Here is a 23,664-nt window from a genome sequence, read left to right on the forward strand (position 1 = left end):
TAGTTTGGTTCTCACATCTTTATTTAACAATCACACTGCGTTCCGTAAATAGGAACAAAACACCCCCTAACACGAGTTTATTTTTTTCAGCTTAAGTAGATTTAAAAAATCATCGTGATTGTCAAGGACAGTTTCTTTAAGCTGGCAGAGAAGAAAAAAGACTGTACATTTCGAGGAGTGTTGAAGCAGCAAAATATTCAGCGCATATTTTTTTAGAACATTTTCATTCTTCTTTTCAAGACCAAATTCCTTAGCTGAGGAGAACACACCTTCACGAATTAATTTGGTGGCCGAACTCCGTGTACTGAATTGTTGAAGCAAGCACGAAAAGTCAGTTTGACAATCACGCAGTCGTGGTCGATGACGCAGCGGTAGTCGTCGCTGCTTGCGTCGTCACTACCTTTGAAGCAGTGGAGGACTCTTCATTCACAGCAGCTGCGGTAGTAGCTGCCGGGGCTGAGCTGGACTCTGTCGATCCATTCGTCGAAGACGGCATTGCCACCTCGCTCATAGCTGCTGCTGCCGGAGCACCTGCCGTGGTCATTGCCAGGGTTTCAGCGGTTTGGGACGAAGCCATCTCTGTGGGCTTGGAAACTTCAACGCTAGCCTTGTCCGCGGACTCCATCGCCTCGGCGACCGCGGCCGCAGTCGTCGGCTGAGCCTCCGAGACGGCTGGTTTCACTGTGGAAGGGGCGGCGTCGTTCGTCTTTTGAGGTTCGGTGGTGCTTTCGCTATGAGGAGCCACCTGCGTGCTGCCTTTTGTCTGCTCTTCTTGTGCGGCTGCTCGCGCGGCCACTTCCGTCGCTGCGGTTGTGGAACTCTCGGTCGAAGCCGGAGCTGTGGTGCCAGCGACGGTGGTCGTCACCGACGCTTTCTCTTCGGTGTTCTCCTGCTTGGTCTCCAGGACAGGGGTGGTCACCGGGACTCCGGTTTCAGAGCGGCCTTCGGTGTCGGCTGCCTTCTGGACGGCCGGTGCCGCTGCGTCGACGACAGATTTGGGTGCTTCCACTTTGGTTTCGTTCACAGACGACGCAGCCTGGACGGGTTCCGAGGGCTCCGCCTTGGCTTCGGCACTCGCCGGTGATCCCGTGGTGCTGGCAGGGCTGGATGGCGACGCGTTTTCTGTTGTTGCTGTGACGGCGACTGGTGTCTCGCTGTGGGCTTCGACGGCAGCGTGCGCAGTGGCAGCGGCAGCCGCAGCTTCGGTACTCACGGACGATGCCTCGGTCGAAGCCTGCGAGCTCGGACTCGCGGTTGCCTCCTGAGCGTTGCTTGTGCTGGTGGCGGTGGCTGTTGACTCAGTGGGTGATGATGCCGACGTATCCTTGCTCTGAACTTCCGTGGTTGGAGCGTCTTCCCTGAATTCCGCGACCGGAACTGGTGACGTCTCCGATGCCTTCTCCATTGCCTCGGCAACGACCGCGGGGGTTGTCACTGGCGATGAGTTTGTGCTCTGAAAAATGTACAAGCCCAATGAAGAAAATAACATGAATAAAATGCGTTGAATGACTTATGGCTCTGGGGTTTTTGTTTAACCAAACGGTTCAATGCTCGTGAAAGCAATTTCGCTGAAACATACGAATGCTCAAAGTAATAGTAGAAGCGCTTCGTTAATAGCGACGTTTAGTTTTTCAAGCCGCAATAGATTCATTTCCAAGCTTTTTGCTAGCGACAACAATAATGATACCGCCGCGCAATCATTAAGTGGCGAAACAACTGCGAGCCAGAAGGTCGCGTGTTATATATGCTGCCCGCCGTTCCTGAAAAGACGAATGGAATCGGAATTCACGCTATTGCGTCCTTCGGATGCCAGGAAATTTATTATAAGCGATGACCGCGCTTATTCGTGTACATAAATGACGCATGAATACCCTGAATACGACCTTACACTCTACTCAGTGCGCGACCTCAGACGCGAACGCGGTGAATTATTATATTCCAGCTGGCGTTACTTCAGCGTCTGGGGGACACACGTCCTTTTATGCGGCTATGTGATCATCCCTTTGCTTGTCTTGATCATAATCGTCGGGCGAAGGTGCGTGCTGGGTTTCTTTGATCCGACTCGGCGGGCGGCCGGGCGCGTGCGTGCGTGCGTGCTCACGACCAGTGGTGGCCATTGTTGCTTCCTGCTTGCATGCATGACAACGAGTCGCAGTAGGAACGTGCGTTATTCTGTCTTCTCCTTCCCTACCTGATCTCCCGATCGGCCTTCCGCTTCCTCCTGGCGAGCGGCCGTTGTAACCGGCGTCGGCCCGTCCGTGCCGGTTGTCGCGTCGCTCTTGCCCGGCTGTTCCGCCGTGGCCGTCGCGGACTTGGACTCGTCAGACCGCTCTGCGACGTGGGAACGGTTGTCATTAGAACGAGACAAACAGTCCACAGTGGAAGGGCACGCACCAACAACGAATAGAATGAAGCATGATCGAAACAGACAAGCGAGGCAGGTTGTATGCGTGCTGTCGACTGCGTCGTTGGGTGGTTGATGACGCTATACTGCGGAGGTCTATAGGCGTGGTGAGCCAGTGGTGCTCCCGCTACAGTGCCCTGGGGTGCTTAGGCATAAGTTGTCTTCTATACTAAAATCACAAACCCCATGAGTGCTGTTCCTCCACATCTAGAGCTTAGCTCCTGGTATAGCCGGGATAGCAATTAGAAACAATCGACATCGATGTCTATACGGCACACCGCCAGCATAAATTACTTTTTTTCAAGCTGTAATTTAAAGCATAGGCATATGTACCTTGCTTACAGCTTTTCTTTATCTGTTATTTTTTGAAGGGATGGGGGCTATATTGTTGTGCTGTAATTTCTAGAGCTGTAAAGTTGCTTATCCAACAGGTTTAAAAAGAGCGATTAACTTACATCAGTAAAGATTACCTTTTAAGCGAACAATGTGATTTGGTTGAAGAATCGATAAGAAAACTTTGCTAATGTTGGGACTTCCCTTTCAAAATAGCTAGCGCATACTTCATCTAACAAAGTTGTTGGCGCCTGCATTTATATTTTGTACGAAATATGTAGAGAGACGGAAACAAACAATACAAAAGATTCACTGGGAGATTGATACCTGAATTGGTCAACACTAGTCAAACAAGAGAAACTTCGGCCTGGAGCCAGTGTTTCTACAAGGAGACTTGTCTTCTCCTTTTTTCACTATGTTGCTCCAAGTTGAGGATTTTCTTCTGTTGCCTCTGTTGATCCCTTCCTACTCTAAATGTCTGTTATGGCATAGAGATATCGACAACGGGATTTTCGGCGCATTGTTGCCTTGGGATGGAAGGCAGGCTAAGTGCACAGGGAATGAGAATATAAATCTTTCTTGCACAACATTACAATATACATGCTGCGATGAGGTGCATGAATTAGGAGCAAGCCCACTCCGCCTCATAAAATTCAAGTCGACATCCAAGTAGAGAAAACACGCGAGATTCTTAGACCGGGAATACAGGCTTAAAGGAACACATTCAGAGCTAAAGTATTCGGCATTTCGTAGGAGAAAATAACTTCCGAGAATGCTTCTGCTTTAGACAAATCATATATATTATAGGGGGACGATTGCTTGTGTGCTTAGAAGGAATCGAGTTAAAATTTAACTGTAGTGTAACTTATTGTAACTTGTTGATTGTTGTAACTGATTGTTTTTTAAAGATATTGTTATTGAGCTGCGATGCTTAGATGCAGCGCATGTTCTCTAATGCATGAGAGATGGAGACATGTTTTTCAACGTATGAAAAGTACAATCAGCCAGTACAGTTAATGTAATCAGCCAGTGTGCAAACGCGTGAAAATTGGAGTAGTGCGCGTTGATTGGGGTAAGTGCCGTCTCCAGTCAGAATATATTAAAAAGTGGAGATAACACAAAAATGTGAGGTTAAATTAGAATATTTAGATGGATTTACTTTAGTAAATACAATCATCATCCTGTTCATCGGCTTGCGCTATTAGCAGGGATTTACTGCCGGCCTAGCTGTCTAATCTGGCTGTGCCCCATTGTGTAAAATCAGCTTTTGCTTCCTCTGTCTGCGTAATCTACAAAGTAGGTTCACTGCCCCTTTGGAAGCCAGATCAGATGTCATGTTGACACGATGGAAAAGCTGTCGTCTCGTTCCGCACCACACAAGTGGCGATAGAGCTCAAGACAACATTTGAATATATAAAAGGTTAAAAGATTGAGTTTTTCTACTTATCATTTGCTTGACCGCTATTGGAGCCCAGGGCAGAAATTTGCTCACCCTCGTGCATTTCGACCTGGAAGCGATCAGACTTACCTTCGCTGGCCGCCAACACCACCGGCGAGGTCTCGGGGCCAGAGGTGGCGGTCACTCTCACGGACATGTCTTCGTGGCCGGCTTCCATTGCCGCCATGGTTACCGTGCCAGCTGTCGAAGCAGACTCCGGGGGAGAAGAAGGGTTCTCGGTTGAGGAGGAAACCGCCACCGTGGACTCGGCGGAAGTGGGGGCTGTAGTCACGGATGCCGAGGCGGCTCCGACCGTGGACGCTGCGGCCTCGGTACCGCTCTGGACTTCCGCCTTGAAGACGGCGCTGCTGCTGTCGGAGGGGGCGGTCGTGGGGCTAGGATCGGTGACGGCGTGGATGCTCACTTGAGTGGAGGAGCCGACCAGTGTCATAACCGGCGCCGCGTGGGAGAGCGACCATGTCAAGGTGACGCACACCAGGAACGCCATTGTCGTTAGCTTGGCCGACCCCTAAAGAGGACAGAAAAATCAGGGCGTTCATAGGTGGTTCCAGTTAACTTTCCTGCACGCAAGAGTGTTTAGAACGAATATATATATCTATCTATATATATATATATATATATATATATATATATATATATATATATATATATGTGCGTCGGGTGCAGGAGACGACGACGAACTTTTTGGAAGTAAAACGTGTTTAACGTCTTCGAGTGGGGGACCAGCCTTCGTCAGAGTACAGTAACACATGTGTTACTGTACTCTGCCACAATCACAGTCACAGTCACAAGCTTTTGTGCAACATGATGACTCAAAGCATAAAAGTACTACAGTTCGAACCTGCAATGTTCACCCCCGTCGGAATTGCTGAAGTTGTTCGGAGGTTTCAAACAGAGAAATTGAATAGTGTGAGGAAGAAAACATTTGGTCTTGTTTTAACTGAATTATTATGCGAAAAATTTTTAGTTGCCTCAGTTGTACTACTAGCCGACTTCAACTGACTATATTCAAAGCAATATGAAGCTGAACACGCTATAAGAGCTGCACTACACTGGCAGCAGCTCCGGAAACACGTGTTGTGACTTTTTTGACAAGTTGATCAACGTTAGTGAGGTTATAGTCACTGTTGATGCATTACGCAATAGTGAATTGAAGTCGCAATCTGTGGCTGTTCGACCGGCATCACGATATTCATATTTAAATAGGGTAACAAAAGAAGTTATGCAATTTGTAATCAATCAGGGCATAAAGTAATAGACTATATCAGGGCTCTAAGAATGCCAGAATATTGAGATAAGTAGACAAATATGGCGCAGTCCTACTGTGACAACACGGACGCAGTCTTTCACGAGTTGTTTGAACTGCATACCCGGAATACGGCGATGCCATACGGCGATGACATACGGCGATGACAACGACATTACTTGAGCGTGAAGCCATACTGAGATATTATACATTTTTACAGACGATATGAACTTCGCTTCATTGGCATCCTGCTGAACTCTACTCATCAACAGCTTAATGCTGCTTCCGACCTTCGCCCAGCTGAAATGTTGGGATGCAGAATTTGCAGATTTCGACTGCAAAGCAATGTGATATCAGTGAACTGAATCTCGCGAAGGTATATTTTGTTCTATAAGTCTGGCACGTGCTTTTTTAATGGCCCGCGAAACATTGTTTATGGCATAGAAAATGACAGTGATAAACAGTTCAACCTATACTTGAGAACAGAGTTGGTCTAAAGGAAATACAAGCCGAAAACAACGAACAGAAACTAGATGAAGTGATTATATTTGAAACCACAGTGCCATAGCATGAGTTCCGTTGATGTGGGTCACGGATAATATAGAAGATCTTTCGGAGAGGTCTTTTTGCCGCAGCGAATATATTCAGGCGGATGATTGTGAAGATCATGTGGAGTGGCTAGCCTTCGATAGACCAAAGTGACTGTTTGCCACTGGGCCAGTGTGATCGAAGGGGTATATACGTTGCGAACCAGTGTTTTGGCTGCGCAAGATGAAGGATGACTCAAATGCCTTGGTAAAATGTCGCGCATTTAATGAAACAGGAGAATAAATTACATCATGACACTTCAGCAATCAGTTCTTTTCTGCAAACTCAATGACTAAGTGCTCCTTAAATTTGGATTAAGGTCACAGCAAACTGAATACTTAGATCACATCATTCTAAGAAAATTCCAGCTCCAGCCGGGAAAGATACGCTGCATGAAGCGTAGCTTTCCAGCTTTCAGCATGGCAACAACCGCAAATAAAGTTCCGCAATACTTCTTTTACGCTTTGGATTCCTTGTATTTATGGGGATACTTGAGCCAAATGAAAAGCTCTCAATGAAATGTGCGATGTGCAATGCTATAGTATACAAGCCTAGTGCCACAGGATGTGGGACAGAAACCAGAACGCACATGCCAATCCGTGAATCAAACGTAAATGTCACCATTTATGTACATATGTAAGTGCAGAACAGAACGTAACGGACACTTATAATTGCCCAGTGGTAACTTTGTTAAACAGATCCGTATATTGTTCATCCAGGTTTGCACTTTCTCCAGTGTCATCTTAAATGCAATGAACGACGCCAATGGCACAAGGTAGAAAAAATTTGTCTGCAGGTTGTTCTAACAGGAAAATACACCGCCATCGTAAAAACTGTGTCTCATCATCGTGTTACACGATGTGCCTCAGAATCAACTACGACTTGTACGCTATCGACTTCAATGTTCCTTCAATGATTGCTCCTTAGACACATCGCATCTTCGAGCTACTACGGTCAAAGCTTTCGTTTTGCTCCGCACGGAAACCCTCTATCACTAGAAAACGCTGAATTCCTGCAGAACGTTCGTGCATAGTAAGTATCATGTTGTTTTTGTGCGGATTTGTTCAAAGCGGAAATAAAAAAGAACAGCGCTCGCTTAGATCCCACTTTTTCTTCCTTCGAAACTGGTTGGAACAGCTTCATTTAGGACGTTTGCCTTGACGCGCCGAGGGCCAAACAGGGCGCCACGTGGAATGCTAGCACGTTTCTTATTTGCATGATGAATCTAAGAGTGGTAAGCGAAGGGCTCCTTGAATGCAAGGATGAGGCCGTCGTTACTAAGTCAGATCACAACCGCAGTGGGGCCAAATAATCTCGACTGTTTACTCGACGCTAGTTACAGTGCGATTATTCCGCGTTAAGGAAGAATAATAGCTAAGATTATGGTTGCGTTATCAAGGCTTGCTCTGGGGCCTTATGCAGCTCAGCTAAATAAGACAGACGAAAGCGACATCATTCTCAGATGTAGCCGATGCTTTCTTAAAAGGTATATGCGTATCGCTACGAAAACACCTGTGTGCTGCTTGTCACTAAATAATATTGTGTTCCCGGACCTGCCAACCGGGAGCCGTATCTTGCGTGCCTACGAGCAAACACAACAAAGACCGTGAAGAGACTGGAACACGATGTGTTTTAAATTTAAGTGAACCAGAAATGACCAGTGCTGCCATTGTCATTCCTGCAACGTATCCTGTGGGCCTGCTACTCTGCGCTAGCAAAGTGAGTATCCTCTTCAAATTGGTCTCAGTAATGGGCATGTCTCGAGCGAGGACCTCATGTACCGAAGTGAATCCACGGCTTTGGACTAAGGACCTCATAAGTTTAACATTCTGTGAGATTTTACATACAAGAGCGCCACAGGGGGCAATGTTGGATCTTGTAGTTGAGGGCTCCTGATTAGTTTGCACCTCCTGCATTTGTTCATCATGAACATGAATTTTAGTAAGCGAGCTTTGGTACAGACTCGCGATGCTCGGAATGCGACCACATTTGCCGGCAATCAAGCGGGCGACCTCGTGCTCGGCAACGGAACGCCACGGCCACTGAGTCACTACACTGAGGTACAACAAACTTTATTTTCTTCCTTTTCTAAACAATGCCTTCTGCCTGCAGCAGCAGCATTGCGATGTCGTAAGAGGACAAATAAAAGCAAACACACTTTCATACATGGCGTTATGAAAATTATTACAGCGCACGACACAATAGTTAGAGCAGTTAATGCGTGATATGTAAGTGTCAGTAGCGCATTCATAGCGGTAAACCTCAACGAGCGTCGAATTTTTGAAAGGGATCAATGACGTTAGTTACGGCATATGTTAGCTAGTGGCTCTAGCTTATTTTATAATTGCGATAAAGGTTCCCGCAATTTTTATGAATAGTAACAAGTAAACGTTAGATGCTTAAGCTGGTAAGCATTTGAACACATCCTCGAAGAAGCCGCGGCAATGTATATAGTAAGCCAGACAAAATTTTGTCCTTTGATATATCGTGTATTCCAAATAATTTCATTTTAATGACTCGTGTTTATGATTCTAGTGCAGTCTTCTGCATGGCGGGGAATATCGCACTTCAATAAAGAAGTCAAGATTTTTCAATGCCGTTACCTGCAAACCTTAACCGTGGTTGAAACATGTCAGTTTTTTTTTAACTTTTGTATTAGCGGTAACGAGTCCATGCAAACATGCCCACCCTTCGACGCAGTCCAGACGGACACGAAGTGTGCCTTGGAAAGATCTGTGACGCTCTTAATCCACTGATTCACCTCAATAACAGTGAAAATACGGCATTATATCAACAGGATTGAGGGTAGTATCGATTTACGCGCCAAGACAGCTGCGTATCTCACACGCGCCAACTCTGACACCCCGCAAGCTTCAAGAATATCCTTTTCTCACTAATACGCAAGGCAACCAGGTAAGCTCGGGATGCTCGGCTTCAACGTTTGCTTCAGTGCCACTCAAGCCAGCACTGCTGTACCTACGCCATCAATGAACCCAACGGTGACTAGCTTTCTTGTTTGTTTATTGCGCATCAGTTTTCACCGCTTTGCCATTATACTGCTTCGATGCAAATCAGAATGACTTGTCCTTATTTAATCTCTGCGCACTTTCAGTCAGGGAAAGATCGAAAGAAAAGAAAACCTTGTTTGTGCCTGTTTTGAACAAAGAGGCCGATGATACCTAACGAAGCCTGCACACTGTCGCCTGTTCGTCAAATAACCCATGACGGCAACTAGAATCAGTGACTCTCTCGTCTGCGTATATATCAGAGGAAACAAAACGAAAGTGACAAGCAGCGATCTGGCGAAGGGCAGCGCAGGCAGCCTACGAAATTCCTCGCCAGCCCTGCACGCGCAAGCGGTCACCTAGCGCGGCAGCTTTGGCCCGAACGTGCCACTCGTACGGGAAAGTTCTCGGCGGCGGGGGCGCAATTGGGGACGCGGGTCGCGTACGGCCCGTCGACCTTGGCAGGCCCAGCCTGTCCTTTTCATCTCCGTCATTGTTATCGACTGCCGCGGTGCCGGCGTCCGTGGCCAGCGAACCGCGGACTGGGGCCTCAGACTACCTTGTACTCGGCGTGCTCTTGCACATGTGTGTGTGTGTGTGTGTGTGCGTGTGCGTGTGCGTGTGTGTGTGTGTGTGTGTGTGTGTGTGTGTGTGTGTGTGTGTGTGTGTGTGTGTGCGTGTGCGTGTGCGCGCATGCACGTCCATAGGTTTACCATGTGGTGCTCCGACAGTGCAAGCACGTAGCCACGTATACCGAACCGCGCATCACTACCGCTTCTAGAGAAGTACAGGAAAAATAGGTAGCTGTTGCTGGGCCCGCGGTATCGTGCTCTACGAATGGCAACGGTGTAGTTCTATTGTGGAAACGTTCAATCGCGAAAGAACCCCAGTAGTGTAGCTATATGATGCACTATGTGAGGCCACAAAGGAGACAGCGGGTACATTTTGACAACTCTTTTACACAGAGAGTTTAGCAACAAAACAGAAGCTACACGCTGTAAGAGATGTCCTGGTTTTCGACAAACAGAAAAAATGAACAGGTTATTTTAATGTTCCGATAAAGATAAAGGCACAACAGCTCTAGCTCTGAAAGCTCTCCCAAAACAGAGGGCCAAAAGTACTGGACTTCCTGACTACATTGATTACCTCACGTTTCCAACACTTCGCCTGGAAATCAGATATCTTACATAACAAGGAGTTATTCAAACGTTAACACCTAATGTGCGATATTACAATCGATGACAATGTATGTAAGGTGGAGGATCCAATGTTTCTGTCTTTCACCCGGAATCTCTTGATCATCCTCTCAGTGCCTTGATCCTTTGTTTGCGCCGGATCTGAATGTATTTCCTACAGAAATTATTCGCTAATACAACGCGCGGCCTTGAATTTTCTTTGATGCAAGTGCGCAACAATGGGCTTTAACTAGTTTCTAACAATCATCAATAACTACCGATAGGAAGCGTCGAAACACGCAAGCGAAATAAAGAATCTAATCACGGACACTATTCACAAAGACGGTGTATTATTAGGCAGCAAAGACGAGTCTGCTTCATGAGCTCTCCTGCAAATCTTACATTATATGTTCAACTTGTCAATGTGAACGAGGAAGTTGCCAGTAACGCAGAGAGCATGAACTTTGGGTGAGATAATCGGCTACATTGGGAACAAATGTGTTCGCCTCACAAGCTCCTTGATCCAGGTTCAATTCGGATCACGACAGGGCTTTTTGGCTGTTGTAAAGCAAAATGCACCATGAATGGACAAGTCTGCGGTTTACTCAGATAACCGTGACCTTATATACTTGTTATGAAGGTGACCTAATTTAGCATCTAATACTCGACTTGTCTCTGCTTCACTAAAATGTGTCCTTGATGCTGCAGTGTCCCTGATGCTACTGTATCTTTTCCCTATCCCGGTCCCATGTTTAGGGTAGCAAACCGGTGGAGCTAAACTGGACAACCTCCCTGCCTTTCCTTCTCCACTTTTTCCGTCCTAGCTTCCTTCCTTCTTTCCTTCCGCATAGTAAGTGTGGTGCAAAGAGGGAGAGGTTAGGTTGTGTGCAGCCCGTCCTATTCATGGCAGAATGAATACAAGACACCGCAGCTATTAAGCACCAGTGATTGCTCGAGCAGGAGGCTCCGCAGGAAAGGTGGTCAAGATCTTACGTGTATTCATATATATCCTGATGCAAAGTTACAATGGATGTGCGCTCCAGGTGTTAAAGCGAATTACTTGTAGCTAGCTGGGCATTGACGACTGCTCGCGGCACCCGATCATATCATACCTGTGTCCCACAAGCCACGCACTCTGAAGTTGAACTGCGGTCACAGACCAAATCAAGCATAAATATTAGGTTCCAGAACATTTACGAATTCTACAACCAAACATTATCGAGGACAAAGGGGGGATCTTGATCACAAGCGAAATCGCCGCATAATCAAGGTGTAATATTGATCTACATTTCGACTGCTGTGTGTAACGACCTGACGGAACTCAGTCAAACAATCGACCACGCACCTGTGCATGCCGTTGAAGCGGCACGCGCAGTGGAAGTTAGAAGGCAGCAGTTAGGAGGGTGTCAAACGCCGGCACCTTGGGCATATGATTCTTGCGAGCGGCCCATATTTCAACCATGGCTGCTTGTTGCATCTTCTCCTTTGTGCTTGATACATTTCGCCGCACGCGTTCGCTCACTCTGCAATGCGCGCCCGCGCTCCCTTTCTTTCGGGCTTCGCTGGGCACTGCACGCTCCCGGCTGTCCAGGAGAACAAAAGTGCGACCTGCGCGGAAGAAGAACCCGGCAGCGGCCCGGCCTTCTTATTCTCCGCCTCACACCACTCGGCGAGGCGGGTAATGACCTATAGCGGCTACACTGCTGCTATTGTTTGCCGCTGCACGCGTGAGCGAACTGCCGCACGCGCCTTTGTGGGTAGACATACATACATACATTCCTGATCTCTATAGTTGAGGGCAAAACGCGGGCCCATCATGTGGGTCAAATGTGTTCCGGCTGCACTTTGACTTTCACGCCTCTGTACTTTCTCTGCGGAAGCCAGCTGCGGCTAGCAGCGCCCGGCCTGCTTAGTTCCTGCGCTGCGGCGCCGCTTACAGTTATTTCTGGATGACAGGAAAAAAGGAAATGGCTGAAACGCAGACAAAGAATAAGTATTAATGTATAGAATCACTTGTATTACCCAAGTATCTATGCGCATGTGGAACGATATACCATGCCTTCCTGGCTTTCTTTTGCTCCCCTGAGTCACACTTCAAAGCATCCTTGAAAGTGTGTTTTCTCTTGCATAATGGAATGTTTATTTATTATGTTTTACATATCTCTGTTGGGCCCCAACATCAAGGGAAACACAGGTTACTGAATTCATGCATTCATGTTGCAGAGACAATACGTTTCTTTTGTACCTGATCAAACATACTGTGTTCATACTCAACGAATGATTTCTGAAAGTGTGTTTTCCTGATGCAGCCTTCAAAAAAATTATAAAGCTTGTCACTTCGGTGAAATCCTTTTCTTTTTTTTTATCTTGTATTTAATACACCCGTGGTAAACGTAGTACAATTGTGGGATAGAATAGGAAGGTATGCGCTAATTATCAATCACAATAAACGCCTTTCCTGCCAGCTATCGCAGTCATTACCCCTCGCGATTCTTATTACTGGCCCCCCCGCTTCGCGCCAACTTTCTTGTTGTTGCTGTCAAAGGTTCCTTGGGCGCTTGACAGACGAGAAACGCTTGGCGAGCTGCCACGAAGTCGTGAGAGCAGGTAGACGCGAATGGCATGCTGTCTCGGAGAGACCTGGAGATGAGTCAACATGGGCGCGAGTTTTCATTCATGTGTCACACGATGTCATCCGTTCTGGTGGCGCTTTCTTCTGCAACTTCCAAATAAGCTCAAGCTGTCTTAGGAATTGCCCGATGCTGAGTGCGTGGTCATTTTATAAACGTTTGCCACTTGTCGTCTGCAGGCGCGTGCACCTACATCATCTATGGTATTTCTCACCTGTCCATATTCTTCTATTGATGCTAAGCGTTCTTCGCTCCAAGCAATTTGAACTTGTGGAAGGCGTCACAGGGTGTTCGACCAAGCCTTCGTGCTCCGCACGTGCAAAATGTCATTGTCAACCCACAACATGTTTGCCCGGGGAGGAAACGGCTGTGCAGGCGACGAAGAGTGCGTTCAAGGACAGGTGCTACGTATAGACAGTGACAAACACTCTCAGGTAGCAATACCTATGAGTGCGGTCGATGTCCGGCCACTATAACTAAAGAAAAAGAAGTAAGAAGTATGATGCGAGAACAACTGGACTCGGCGTGTTCACCCATGTTGTGTACGAATTTCTTTGCTAACTTCCACTTTCACTGCTAACTACCACTTTCGCGCTGCTTTCCAGACCCTGCGGTCATGCACCCTGCAAAGCCGTGAGCACCACGCATAACTTCGCGCCGTCTCAGCTGTCGACTTAAATTTGACAGCCTGACCACTAAGCTTTTTCATTGTCCGGTTTGCAGGTGACATATGTACGTCCGAGTTTGCTTTCAGAAAGGTCGCCTTTGCTGACCCACGCGTCATTGTTCTCACCCGCAAATATGGCCCTTGGCAAAGCAGCATGCAATGCAGCAGTACTCAGCCTTTTGCAGCCGTTTCACCGCGCATCGCTTTGTACGGAAGGAAAATCTTTTTTTATGGGCCTGTTTCGTTTCCATTGTAGTCGCCCCCTCGAGGGGTGAACGGTGTCTTTCCTTCGTGCCGGTCCCACTCCCTTTCGAAGCCTTAGACAGAATTTTACGGCGTCAATCATACGGGAGGATTTCTTTGGCGGGTGGCTCCTCGCTTAGCAACTACCCATGACCACGTGCGCTCTAAGAGCGTACGTAAACCCCTTTCCAGCCGGCGCTGGGGGGCCTCGACCTCGACATCCTTCTCGCACACCACTCTGTACCTCATCCCGCACAGTGAGCGGGAGAGGAGGTGCGCGTTCAAGCACCCTAGCCAGTGGGTGTTCTTTCTCCACTTCCCTCATCTCATTTTCTCCGATCTCCCATTGGCCTATATGGCGCTGCTCACGGTCATTACATTAGTGATACAGTTAGAAGCGGAGTACTTTCCCCTTTTTTTCCTAAACGCCAGTCCTCCTAACATGAATCAATTCTATCAAAGGAAAAGTTGACTAGCAACGGTATTCCAACCTCTCACGGGGCACTGGGCATTATGTCACGTATGCCTGACATGCATCAATTTGTATCCAAAGGCTGACGTTCGCGTGTTGTGCACGACTCTTAACATGTGTGGTCTTAGATAACAATTTATCGTTTCCTGAGATACCGACACCTGATGGGCAATTAAATTTGCGCTGGTTGTCTTCCGTAAAGTGACAGCACCATACGAAAAATAACTCTAGCCTTGCGTCATCGCAGGTGCGCGATATAAACGTGCCCCCACTTCGACAAAGTTGCTGTGTGCTTCTGTTGAGCAAACTGGTTAAAAAACTGCGCAGTGAACCAAAGGTCTCATCTGACGTCCCATGTGTCCTGCTAAATATCGTGAGAACAATCATCAAAATTTTGCGCCAATTCATTTCTGCAAATGCTGACACCTACATAACGCGACATTTTCTCTTACGACAAGCGTCACGATCTATTGATGACGTTTTCATTTGCGCGCGTGCAATAATTGTCGGTAGAGACAGAATTAACCTGCTCGGAGCTTCGAAGCGAAAGTCGACACGGGCTTAGGTAGCAGTAACCGGTGCACATTAGAATCAGGTAAGCAAAGAATGACTCAAGAATTGATTCTGGTGTGTCAGAACCACTAGTCCGACATCTCGGCTAGTATAATGTAAATATTTCTTGTGCTCTTTTCCTATTCCTTTCTTATCGCCCACTTGTTCATGACCAGCCGATTTCGTTGATAACGCAAGCGGGGCGCAGTTCGAATTGTTGATGGAACGCGATAAGTAGCATTGGAATATAATCGTAACATTATCCCGGCCCTGATGTCACGTCGAGCGTTACCCGTTAGCGGAAGCCTGAAGTACGATAAAAGACGCCCCTTTTTTATATACTGACGGAAGTGATGGCGAAGTCATACTTTTCATTTGCGGGAACGAGGAAGACAAAACGGTAAGGATCATTGCCGTAAGTCATTGTTACCATACTGCAAGCACGTGTGTAAAAGACAACGGAAGAGAGGCGTAATGCGTAGGCAAGAACCAAACAAGCGACGCCATTTTCCTTCAGCCCTGACGATACAACGTGGGTTAGTGAATTATTTCACCCCACGGCTTCCCCTGGAGAGACGTCGCTGGATGCATTCCCTCCTTTTTACAGGGGAGCTTTTCCATTTTAGCTAATTGTTAATGACCTCGAAGCTTATTAACAAATGGTGCCGTTGCGGTCGCAGGCTCAGCGGCGGCGCGCGGAAACGCTCCGCGGCTCGCGCTCGGCGTTTTCTGGTAATGACCTCCGACCGCGGCGCTGTACGTGCGAGGCCGCCGCCCCGAGATAAACAGGTCGCCCTCGCCACCATTCAGCGGGGTTACCTCCGCGCGCCTCTGCCTACTCCTGGGCCCGCGCAGCAACGTCCCGGGCCATTCGGAGATCGCCATGAATACATGCAAGCGTGCGCGCTCCAGGCGACAAGCACGGAGGAAGGCCTCCGTCCTGTCTGCAACGCGTTGCTCAGAGATATCTTACATAGCCGTGTAGCCCTGCCGACAGTTGGTTCGTTAGTCGGCTGTTACTCTGAAGCTTTTTTGCTGTCTCTCTCTTTCTCTCTCTGCACTGTGCGCGCTGCTGCAAGCGCAGTAAGGATGTAGCAGTTGCAGCCTCGCCCGCGTTCGAGTGTGCAGGGCGCCTGCCACACTCGTTGGCAGAAACTCAGAGTGTTGTGCTTCTTCGTTTCCTAGCCGCAGAAGTCGCTCGTGAAATGTAGATGAGGCGCGATAACAATTGCTACATGCACGCTGAAAATGCCCAACGGCGCTGACGTACGCATAGTGCCCTAGCCCCCACCCCTCCCTTCGCAGACATACGCACATTTTATTGCGAGTACATATACTGCAATGCCAGCTTAAGTAGACATCTTTCGCGGTTCAAGCGGCGCAATCAAGCTTGCACTCTTGATGGCTAAGTATTATTCGGGTGCTTAAACATGAAAGGAATAAAATTCATAGCTGTAGGCTCTATGCTATAGCATTCCTTCAACACGACCTTCTGGCCTTTTTCTGCTTTTTAGATCGTCGTAATCTTCGTTCTATGCATGCACTTGAAAGTTCATACAACTGTGGTACTCACTGCAACGTGAGGGCCACCCTTGGCACATTTTCGTTCCAACAAAAGAGCACAGAATGTTCACCGTAGCACGGGTAACTCTGAAGCAGGTTGGATTAATATATTTAAGGAATATGCCATTACACGATTGCGGCACGGACATTCGTGCAACAGAGACTCGTCTTTGCTGCCTCATTATTACACCGTCACAGTCACAGCCAGATATTTGTTTACATAGCTTCCTGTCTTGGCAATCGTTGTTGCTCAAGGTGTTCTGTTATCTTCGTGCCAAATATTGCTTCGGAAAAGGCGAACAACTCGGGATGGACTCAGCTTTTCTAAGCAATTTGTTTCATCGTCGTGCGCCCTCTGATTTGCTTCAAAAATGGAGCCTACAAAACACCACAAATAAAGGTCCCACCCAAACGTGTTACTTGCTTACACGATTTTCTTTTCTTTTTCTTTACTCTGCCCAAAAGGTTTCGCAACGAATCTACGTGCACTAGATTTACGCTAGACCCATTCAGCTTGCGCACTCCTGTTAACTAGTGCAGATGAGTTGTGCGTGACACGCGCCGAGTGTCACAAGAGCTTCACACATGGCTCCGCGTGCATTCATGTATACCACGAAACGCACTTGAATTTGTAAGAGGAGATGAAAAGCCGAGCGTAAAAAAAGACAAAATAATGAATGTTTAATTGAAAGCTTTTCCCAATGTCTTTTGAACGGGAAACCTAAACTAGGTTCTTCCAAGTCATCCGCTTGGTTCCAGGAAGCAGGTGCAGATTGTGTTTCGAGTTATTCATCTGTTAAAATATTTTGAGGATTGCGATGAAATGTTACCACACGTATTGGCTCGACATGGGCTTTGCTGCACGAGCACCGACAGTTCGATTTGACGCTGCAAAAAACGACATGGTGTCAACTACCTGCGGCCAGTGTTCATCACCACAGAAGCTAATGCAATATCGAAAGTAAATGGCAGCCCTCGGAAGAGAAAATTGAGGTGTATATGACGGTTGTCATAGCTTGCGTCCGTTTGATTCCGCGTAATGACGGCGTCCAATTGTTAGATCCCGGACTTTTCATTAAGCCATTTCATGCATAAATGCACCGGGCCGTATTTTTAAAACTTTCCATCTCATGGCATGAAATATATATGAAGCACGGAGTTTGAATCGGTTACCAGTGCGCTGAAAGGGAATTGAAAAAGAAAAAATATGTTCATGACGCCTTCAGTATGCGTCCTAATAGGGAAATGCTCGTGGCAAATTGTGATGTAAGATTTTAAGGACAGCAACCACGGAAACCTTTCTACACAACGGGAGGCCATTGCGCTCAGACTCCGACGTGATTTATTAAGGCTGACGCTGTAGCCGAAAACCATGCTTTGCAGGATAGGTGAGGGGATTACCGCTAAGCGTTGTCCATAGCTTACAAAAATGTACAAACTTTCACACTCTTGCCTAGTGATCTCAAGCAACACGCTGCAAAACAAAGAGTAAGACCAAAGGAGACACTAGTTTTTGGACACAGCACTGCAAACTTTGTGACTTACGTGTCCAGGTAACTACCGTTGCTCACAAGCGTAGCCTTTAAAATTTAGGGTTCTACGTGCCTAAACCACTTTCTGATAATGAGGCACGCCTTAGTGGGGGACTCCGGAAATTTCGACCACCTGGGGTTCTTTAACGTGCACCTAAAATCTAAGTGCACGGGTGTTTTTCGCCCCCGTCGAAATGTGGCCGCCGTGGCCGGGATTCGATCTCGCGGCCTCGTGCTTAGCAGCAACAAGCGTAGCCTTTTAACCCAAGCAGCAATTCAATAATAGTGTTATCTTTGCTTCGCATAGTAGTATCCGAAAGCTCTAGGCAAAAGCGTGGGTGCTTCTAGGAGAACTACTAGATAACAACACGGTCGTTGCATTATGGACATCTCGGTGTTCTCACATGATGACGTGCATAAATTTCGGCGACCGTACTGTTGTCTAGTAGGTATACCAACCAATTCGCAGTTATCCGAAGGAGTGCATCATTGATGCACACCCGTGTATATGGCATGCCACGCGAAGCTGGTTAGAGCAGAAAGTTTAACTAGCTGCTTTGAGACCTTGGGAACTGGGCGACCGTCGGATCAGAGTCTCGGCGCCAAATCCAAAATGAGCAGGAAGAACGTCGTAGCAAGGTCACTCTCTCCAAGTATAATTCTGGTGCGGCAAGCATTCACCGCATGCATAAGTACAGCGCAGTACATGTTTTGCGTAACACCTACGTATACATCGAAAGATAAAAAAGAAATGGAAGCCTTTTTCATTCTCCTCAAGTTATCATAACTTGAACAGCTTTTTTTTTATCTCCTACAATACTTTCGTGCTTTTTTTAGTCAGGCAGTTCAGGACGTATAAATTTCATTACTTGATGTTGACAGGCTGAACTGAACTGCTGCATGCATCTGCGGCCATTCAGGTGGAGTTCGAACACCAATCATACGGAGAGTTCTTATCCCATTGATATTTTTTTTTTTTTCATTATTGATGTAAACAAGGAAAAATACTCCGCTGAAGAGCAGACTACCAAGAAGAAATGTACCACTAGAAAAGCCAGCTCGGTAATAAATTGAGAAAAAAGTAATTTAAAAAACAGAAAAGAACGATAGAAAATTATTCAAGGGAACTGAAGAGTGCTATAACATTACTATTCTGTCACTGGGCATGTGCCTTTCCAAGGTTCACATTGGTATGCGTATGATCACTGCTATTCCGTGCATGATTTGGCTGCGTGCAGGCTTGACCGACTACATGAAATTAATGTGACGTATTGACTACCGACACCTGATGCGTTACTTCTCTAAGGCCAGACACGCACAGGTGTGTAGGACGGTAGTTTTTTTTATGCGTAGAAACGTTTCTCGTGCGCACCGAGCATCGCGTTTCTACTAAGTTGCGAGATGTTTGCGACACGAGTTTGAGTCGTGCGTTCGCAAGCATTTAATGAAAGCCAATGTGCACAGCCTAATGAATTACGAACAATTCAGGTGAGTTAAACAACGTGTCAAGGTGGGCGAGTACGGTTATTTGGAGTCCATCTGGAGTAATCACTAGTGGAATAAATACTAATTTGCCTTAGAAATTATTACCACGAAGAACACTTTACCACGTGCAATCACTCAAACATGCAAGAGGAAGAAAAACTGCGCTGTCGGCCAAAAGCACCGTAACTGCTCGGTGGCTGTAAGACGGAAGGGGCTCCCTTTATAAAAACATTTGCACCTTTCGGGGGCTTGCTTTGCCGCGAAGCAATATTCGTGATCTATCTTAAGTACCATTCTTTCTTTAACGCGGCGCTCCTAGTGGTTTGAGGTCACGAACCACAAGCGGTGACGTAGCTGACAACTAGTGAGCGTACATTGTTAAGGAAAGGAAGTGCGCGCGAGATAGGTGACGATTATCGTTTCGGAACGCGATCAGCTCCTACGAGTGCAAAATATTTCAGTGTGGGGCGCCGTCAGTTGGCGACAACTGTGCTCTCTGGCCGAGAAAGAGAGAGAAGATAGCAAAAAGAGTATGGGGATGAAAGAGAGAGAGAGACCACAGTTTCGCGCACAGTGGAAGGTTCGCACCGAGTCTACACACGGTTCCCAAGACCTGTAGACATGAGGTATTTCAAGAGCGCTTTCGTGGCTTTCTGAGTATCAGTAGTGGTAGTATCCTTACGCCTCGTACAGCCATGCCCCTGCCCAGTCACCTCAATTTTTTTATACCTCTGATGTCGCTTTCTGTGCGCGCTAGGGCGATGTAAGCGTGCACGAGACGACAAATATTTGGGTACAAAAACCTCGCCCTTATTTTACAAGATTGCGTCGCATGTTTTGTATGGCTTGCTCATGGGAAACATGTAGTACGCAAGTGCTACGTCCAACAAGCAGTTGAAGACTCGTCATTCGAAAGGCGAAGAGTAGCGTGGTAATGGGAAGGTGCAAGAGGAATACGGGCAACAAGTCAAGCCGACTGATTCTTCTTTGTGTGTGTGGCAGATGGAAATGAAAAGAACGTGTGTATACACTAATGGACAGGATGTTAATGCTACAAACCTTAGAAAGAAATGCTTAGCTTAGATATCGAAGGGGGAAAGAAAGACTCATAAAAAATTCAAAGGTGTCACTCAAGAGCACCTTTAAGTGCCACCACAAGTAGAGTCATCTGACCCCAATACGAGACAATAGCTGAATGATTCCCTGGATCTACGCGCTTAACGTCGTACTTGAATATTTCCCATTTATTCTGCTTAGTCAATGTCCAGCGGACTTGGATACGACTACATTTTGGCTCCGCTTACCCATGGACACCGGGATTGACCGGGGTAGTTGGAGAATTATGGGAGAGGCCTTTGCCCTGCAGCGGGCGTAACTATGCTGATGATGATCCATAGACACATCGAGAGCCGAACACTTAACACCCACCGCTGTGTAGTAACCTCTTGTAGCATAGAACACAATGGACGCTTATGCAAAAGATCATGTCATTTAGTTCAGCAACAACGCGTGTCTGGCATCAATGCGCAGCAGTGCGCACACCCCAACAGTTTGTTGTTTTGAGACAGGCAGCACACTACCTATCCTTGACCTAAGTGCACCTTACAGAACTGTGCAACGGCACGCTAAAGGAGAGCGTCCCACGCGCGTCTCCTTTTCAGATTCCCGCGCGCCGAGGCGGTCGCGTAGCACGCGAGCAGAATTTTAAACGAGGGTGGCCACTCGCCTCCGTGTTTCAAGCTGTTATCTTTGGAACGAAGGCGAAAGGACTTGCAACTACAGGAAGCAACTAAATGCAGCTACCACCTTGTCCCCCTCGACCCTCCGGGTTTTCGCCTTCTCAAGCGCAATGTGGTCGGTGCCGTCTTATCTGTAGCGCACTTCCGGAGGTTTTCTTTTTCGCAAGCACAGTGTTGTCGATGCCAGTTATCTAGCGCAATTCAGGGCCATATTCTGCACAGCTGTCCATTAATTTCGCGGTATCGCACTTATTCCCTCTCGAATTTTGTGGCAATGTCGCCGCAGCAATTCAGCTTCCAAAGGATCTGATTTGCCCGAGTTGATTATTTTTTGTTGTTGCTTGAACCATATGTGCTTCATGATGTACATAACGCTAGGTTGGGGGTGCCAGAGTAACTGAACTGCTGCCAAGGGAAGAGAATTGTGGTTCCGAAGACAAATAATGAGACTAAGGGAAAAGGTCGGAAAATTGGCAGCTGTAAGGTAGGAATAGGAGGCGTCGAATATGGCAAGTGCGGACGACTTGTATATGTGTTGTTGTATTGCAATGAGTTCAGTTCAGCTGACAATGAGTATGATGCATAGCTAATTCTGAAAAGCAGGTTGCCGGCGCGTTGAATAACTCGCGGTCGCCTACTTCTTGTAACTTTTCTCTCTCGAAAAGAAAAAAGTCGGTGAACACGAGCAGAAAATGTTGAGCAGCTAGATATTGTCCTGGGGATATCATGAGGGGTGTTCACATCTGATCCTGGATCCTCGGGACAAGCTAAGCGCAGCTTAAGAAAGGGGAAGAAAAACGGACTTAAGTGAAATGGCTACACGGGAGTTGCGCCGTATGAGTTCATGCATGAGATGACCCCGGTGATTTAAGTGGCGAAAGTGACGCGTCGAGGACAGATAGTGATCGACCTGTCCTTCCGCGTCAAAACTTCTTTCCATTTGAGTCATTTCCAATTCGAGAATTACGCCACCGTTCGGACGCCGCGGTGTTGAAGCCGGTTACTTCGGCGTAGACGCAGCATGCGATAAATAACGAGTACTTACCATGGTGAATGAAGCAAACAGGCAGGATGTTGGCTGAGCTTTAGCTTGATTCCGCAAGGATCCGGGGTCAACCACAGTCAGCGGCCAATTCAGAAGGACCTCGAGCGGAGACGAGAAAGTGATATCAGCCCTGGAAGTGGAGGTTCTGCTGACCAACTGCTTCCGGAGATGTAATCGAGATATTTGTCCGCACTGAAAGCAACGAATCGGACTGGAAGTGCGGCTCCTATAGGCTCGATCAGGAAATGCTCCAACGAGCTTTTTGTACCGCGGTGTTTCGACCGTGGAGAAGAGAACGGTAGAGATGCGACCGGGCCCACGTTCCGCGTGCGCGATCAGCTTGTACTGGCGTTTCCGAAGGATGGCACGTCGGCTTTACGGACGACCCTTCCTTCCTCCCCCCACCCCCTCCCACAGCACTTCCCCTTCCCCCTTTCCTCGCCCCGACGGGGCTCTCTTTTTTTCGCGCTTTGTTTTGTGTCGTCCGTGCCGCCGCGCCGCCACCATCACCATCACGAACCAACAGCTCCGGCCGAGCGTACCCTTCCTCCTCGCCTTAAACCCCGCTCTCTCCTCAGATGCCCCACCTGAGGCGCCCAGGTAGCAAGCCGCAGCACGGGACGGGTAGGAAGAGGAGCGCATAGGACCGAGAGAAGATGAGTCTGGGCAGTGGTCTGGGGTAAGTTTGAGAAGGGGAGAGGGAGGGGGGTAGCACGCGCGCGCGTTTGTGTGTGTGTGTGTGTGTGTGTGTGTGTGTGTGTGTGTGTGTGTGTGTGTGTGTGTGTTTTGGGGGTGCGGATGGTAAGGGAGTGAGCTTTTGCACCCGGCAGCTCTGTCCGGTGTTGGGCGAGCGGCGGCTTGATTGGCGCCGAAGATGAGGCGGCGGAGGGGCCAGATATGTGCGGCGTTTCTTCTCTGCGCGGGCGCCTCTCGTCTTCGTCGTCGCCGTCGCGATGAGCATCCCTGTGGCAAGCCCGGTCGGACGGACGCCGTGTTAGGCGCGACGGGGCGCCGGTCGACCCATCATGTGGTCGTCTCACGCCGGGAGCATTCCAGGGCCACGGACCCGCAGCGTTCCTCTTATTCCCCCGTGGTTGCTTATCAGTCGGTAGACGTGCGCCCCGATCCTTCGGTGTCGCGTCTACTTACGGCTTTAAGCTCACGTGCACGCTGCATGCGCGCACGCACCCTTTTCACTGCTTTCTTCGACAACCTTTAACTTAGCCGGAAAAGTCCAGACGATATAATCTAAGAGGAACGGGGCGAAAACTGCTGTGTCCTCTGTTACAATTGCCCTCAAGTAACCTTCACCGAGAGCAATGTAGGAGTTCTTTTCATACAGTATATGTGTATTATACTCTGTCATTTCATAGCTTACTTTTCTTGTGTTTTGTACTTTGCATAAGACTGGATTACCCGCGCTTACTGACTTTAGCAATATTTCTCCCTTAGGGTGACAGTCAAGCGTTGCTTTGAATACATGTACTGAATTGTCGGCTATGTGAACACTGTTCGGAATAATCCTT

General features: G+C 47.8%; 1 protein-coding gene across 1 annotated transcript; it reads right to left on the reverse strand.

Moving 5' to 3' along the window:
* LOC126536241 (uncharacterized) lies at nucleotides 1-22,483 on the reverse strand. Its single transcript, XM_050183134.2, has 4 exons — nucleotides 22,139-22,483; nucleotides 4,266-4,704; nucleotides 2,192-2,331; nucleotides 1-1,453 (listed from the first exon to the last, which is right to left on the reverse strand). Exons 1-4 carry the CDS (start codon nucleotides 22,139-22,141, stop codon nucleotides 344-346), a joined length of 1,692 nt encoding a protein of 563 aa, XP_050039091.1. The 5' UTR covers nucleotides 22,142-22,483; the 3' UTR covers nucleotides 1-343.
* Between the last annotated feature and the right edge of the window lie 1,181 nt (nucleotides 22,484-23,664).

This window comes from Dermacentor andersoni, chromosome 4 (assembly GCF_023375885.2).
Source record: "Dermacentor andersoni chromosome 4, qqDerAnde1_hic_scaffold, whole genome shotgun sequence".
Taxonomy (NCBI): domain Eukaryota; kingdom Metazoa; phylum Arthropoda; class Arachnida; order Ixodida; family Ixodidae; genus Dermacentor; species Dermacentor andersoni.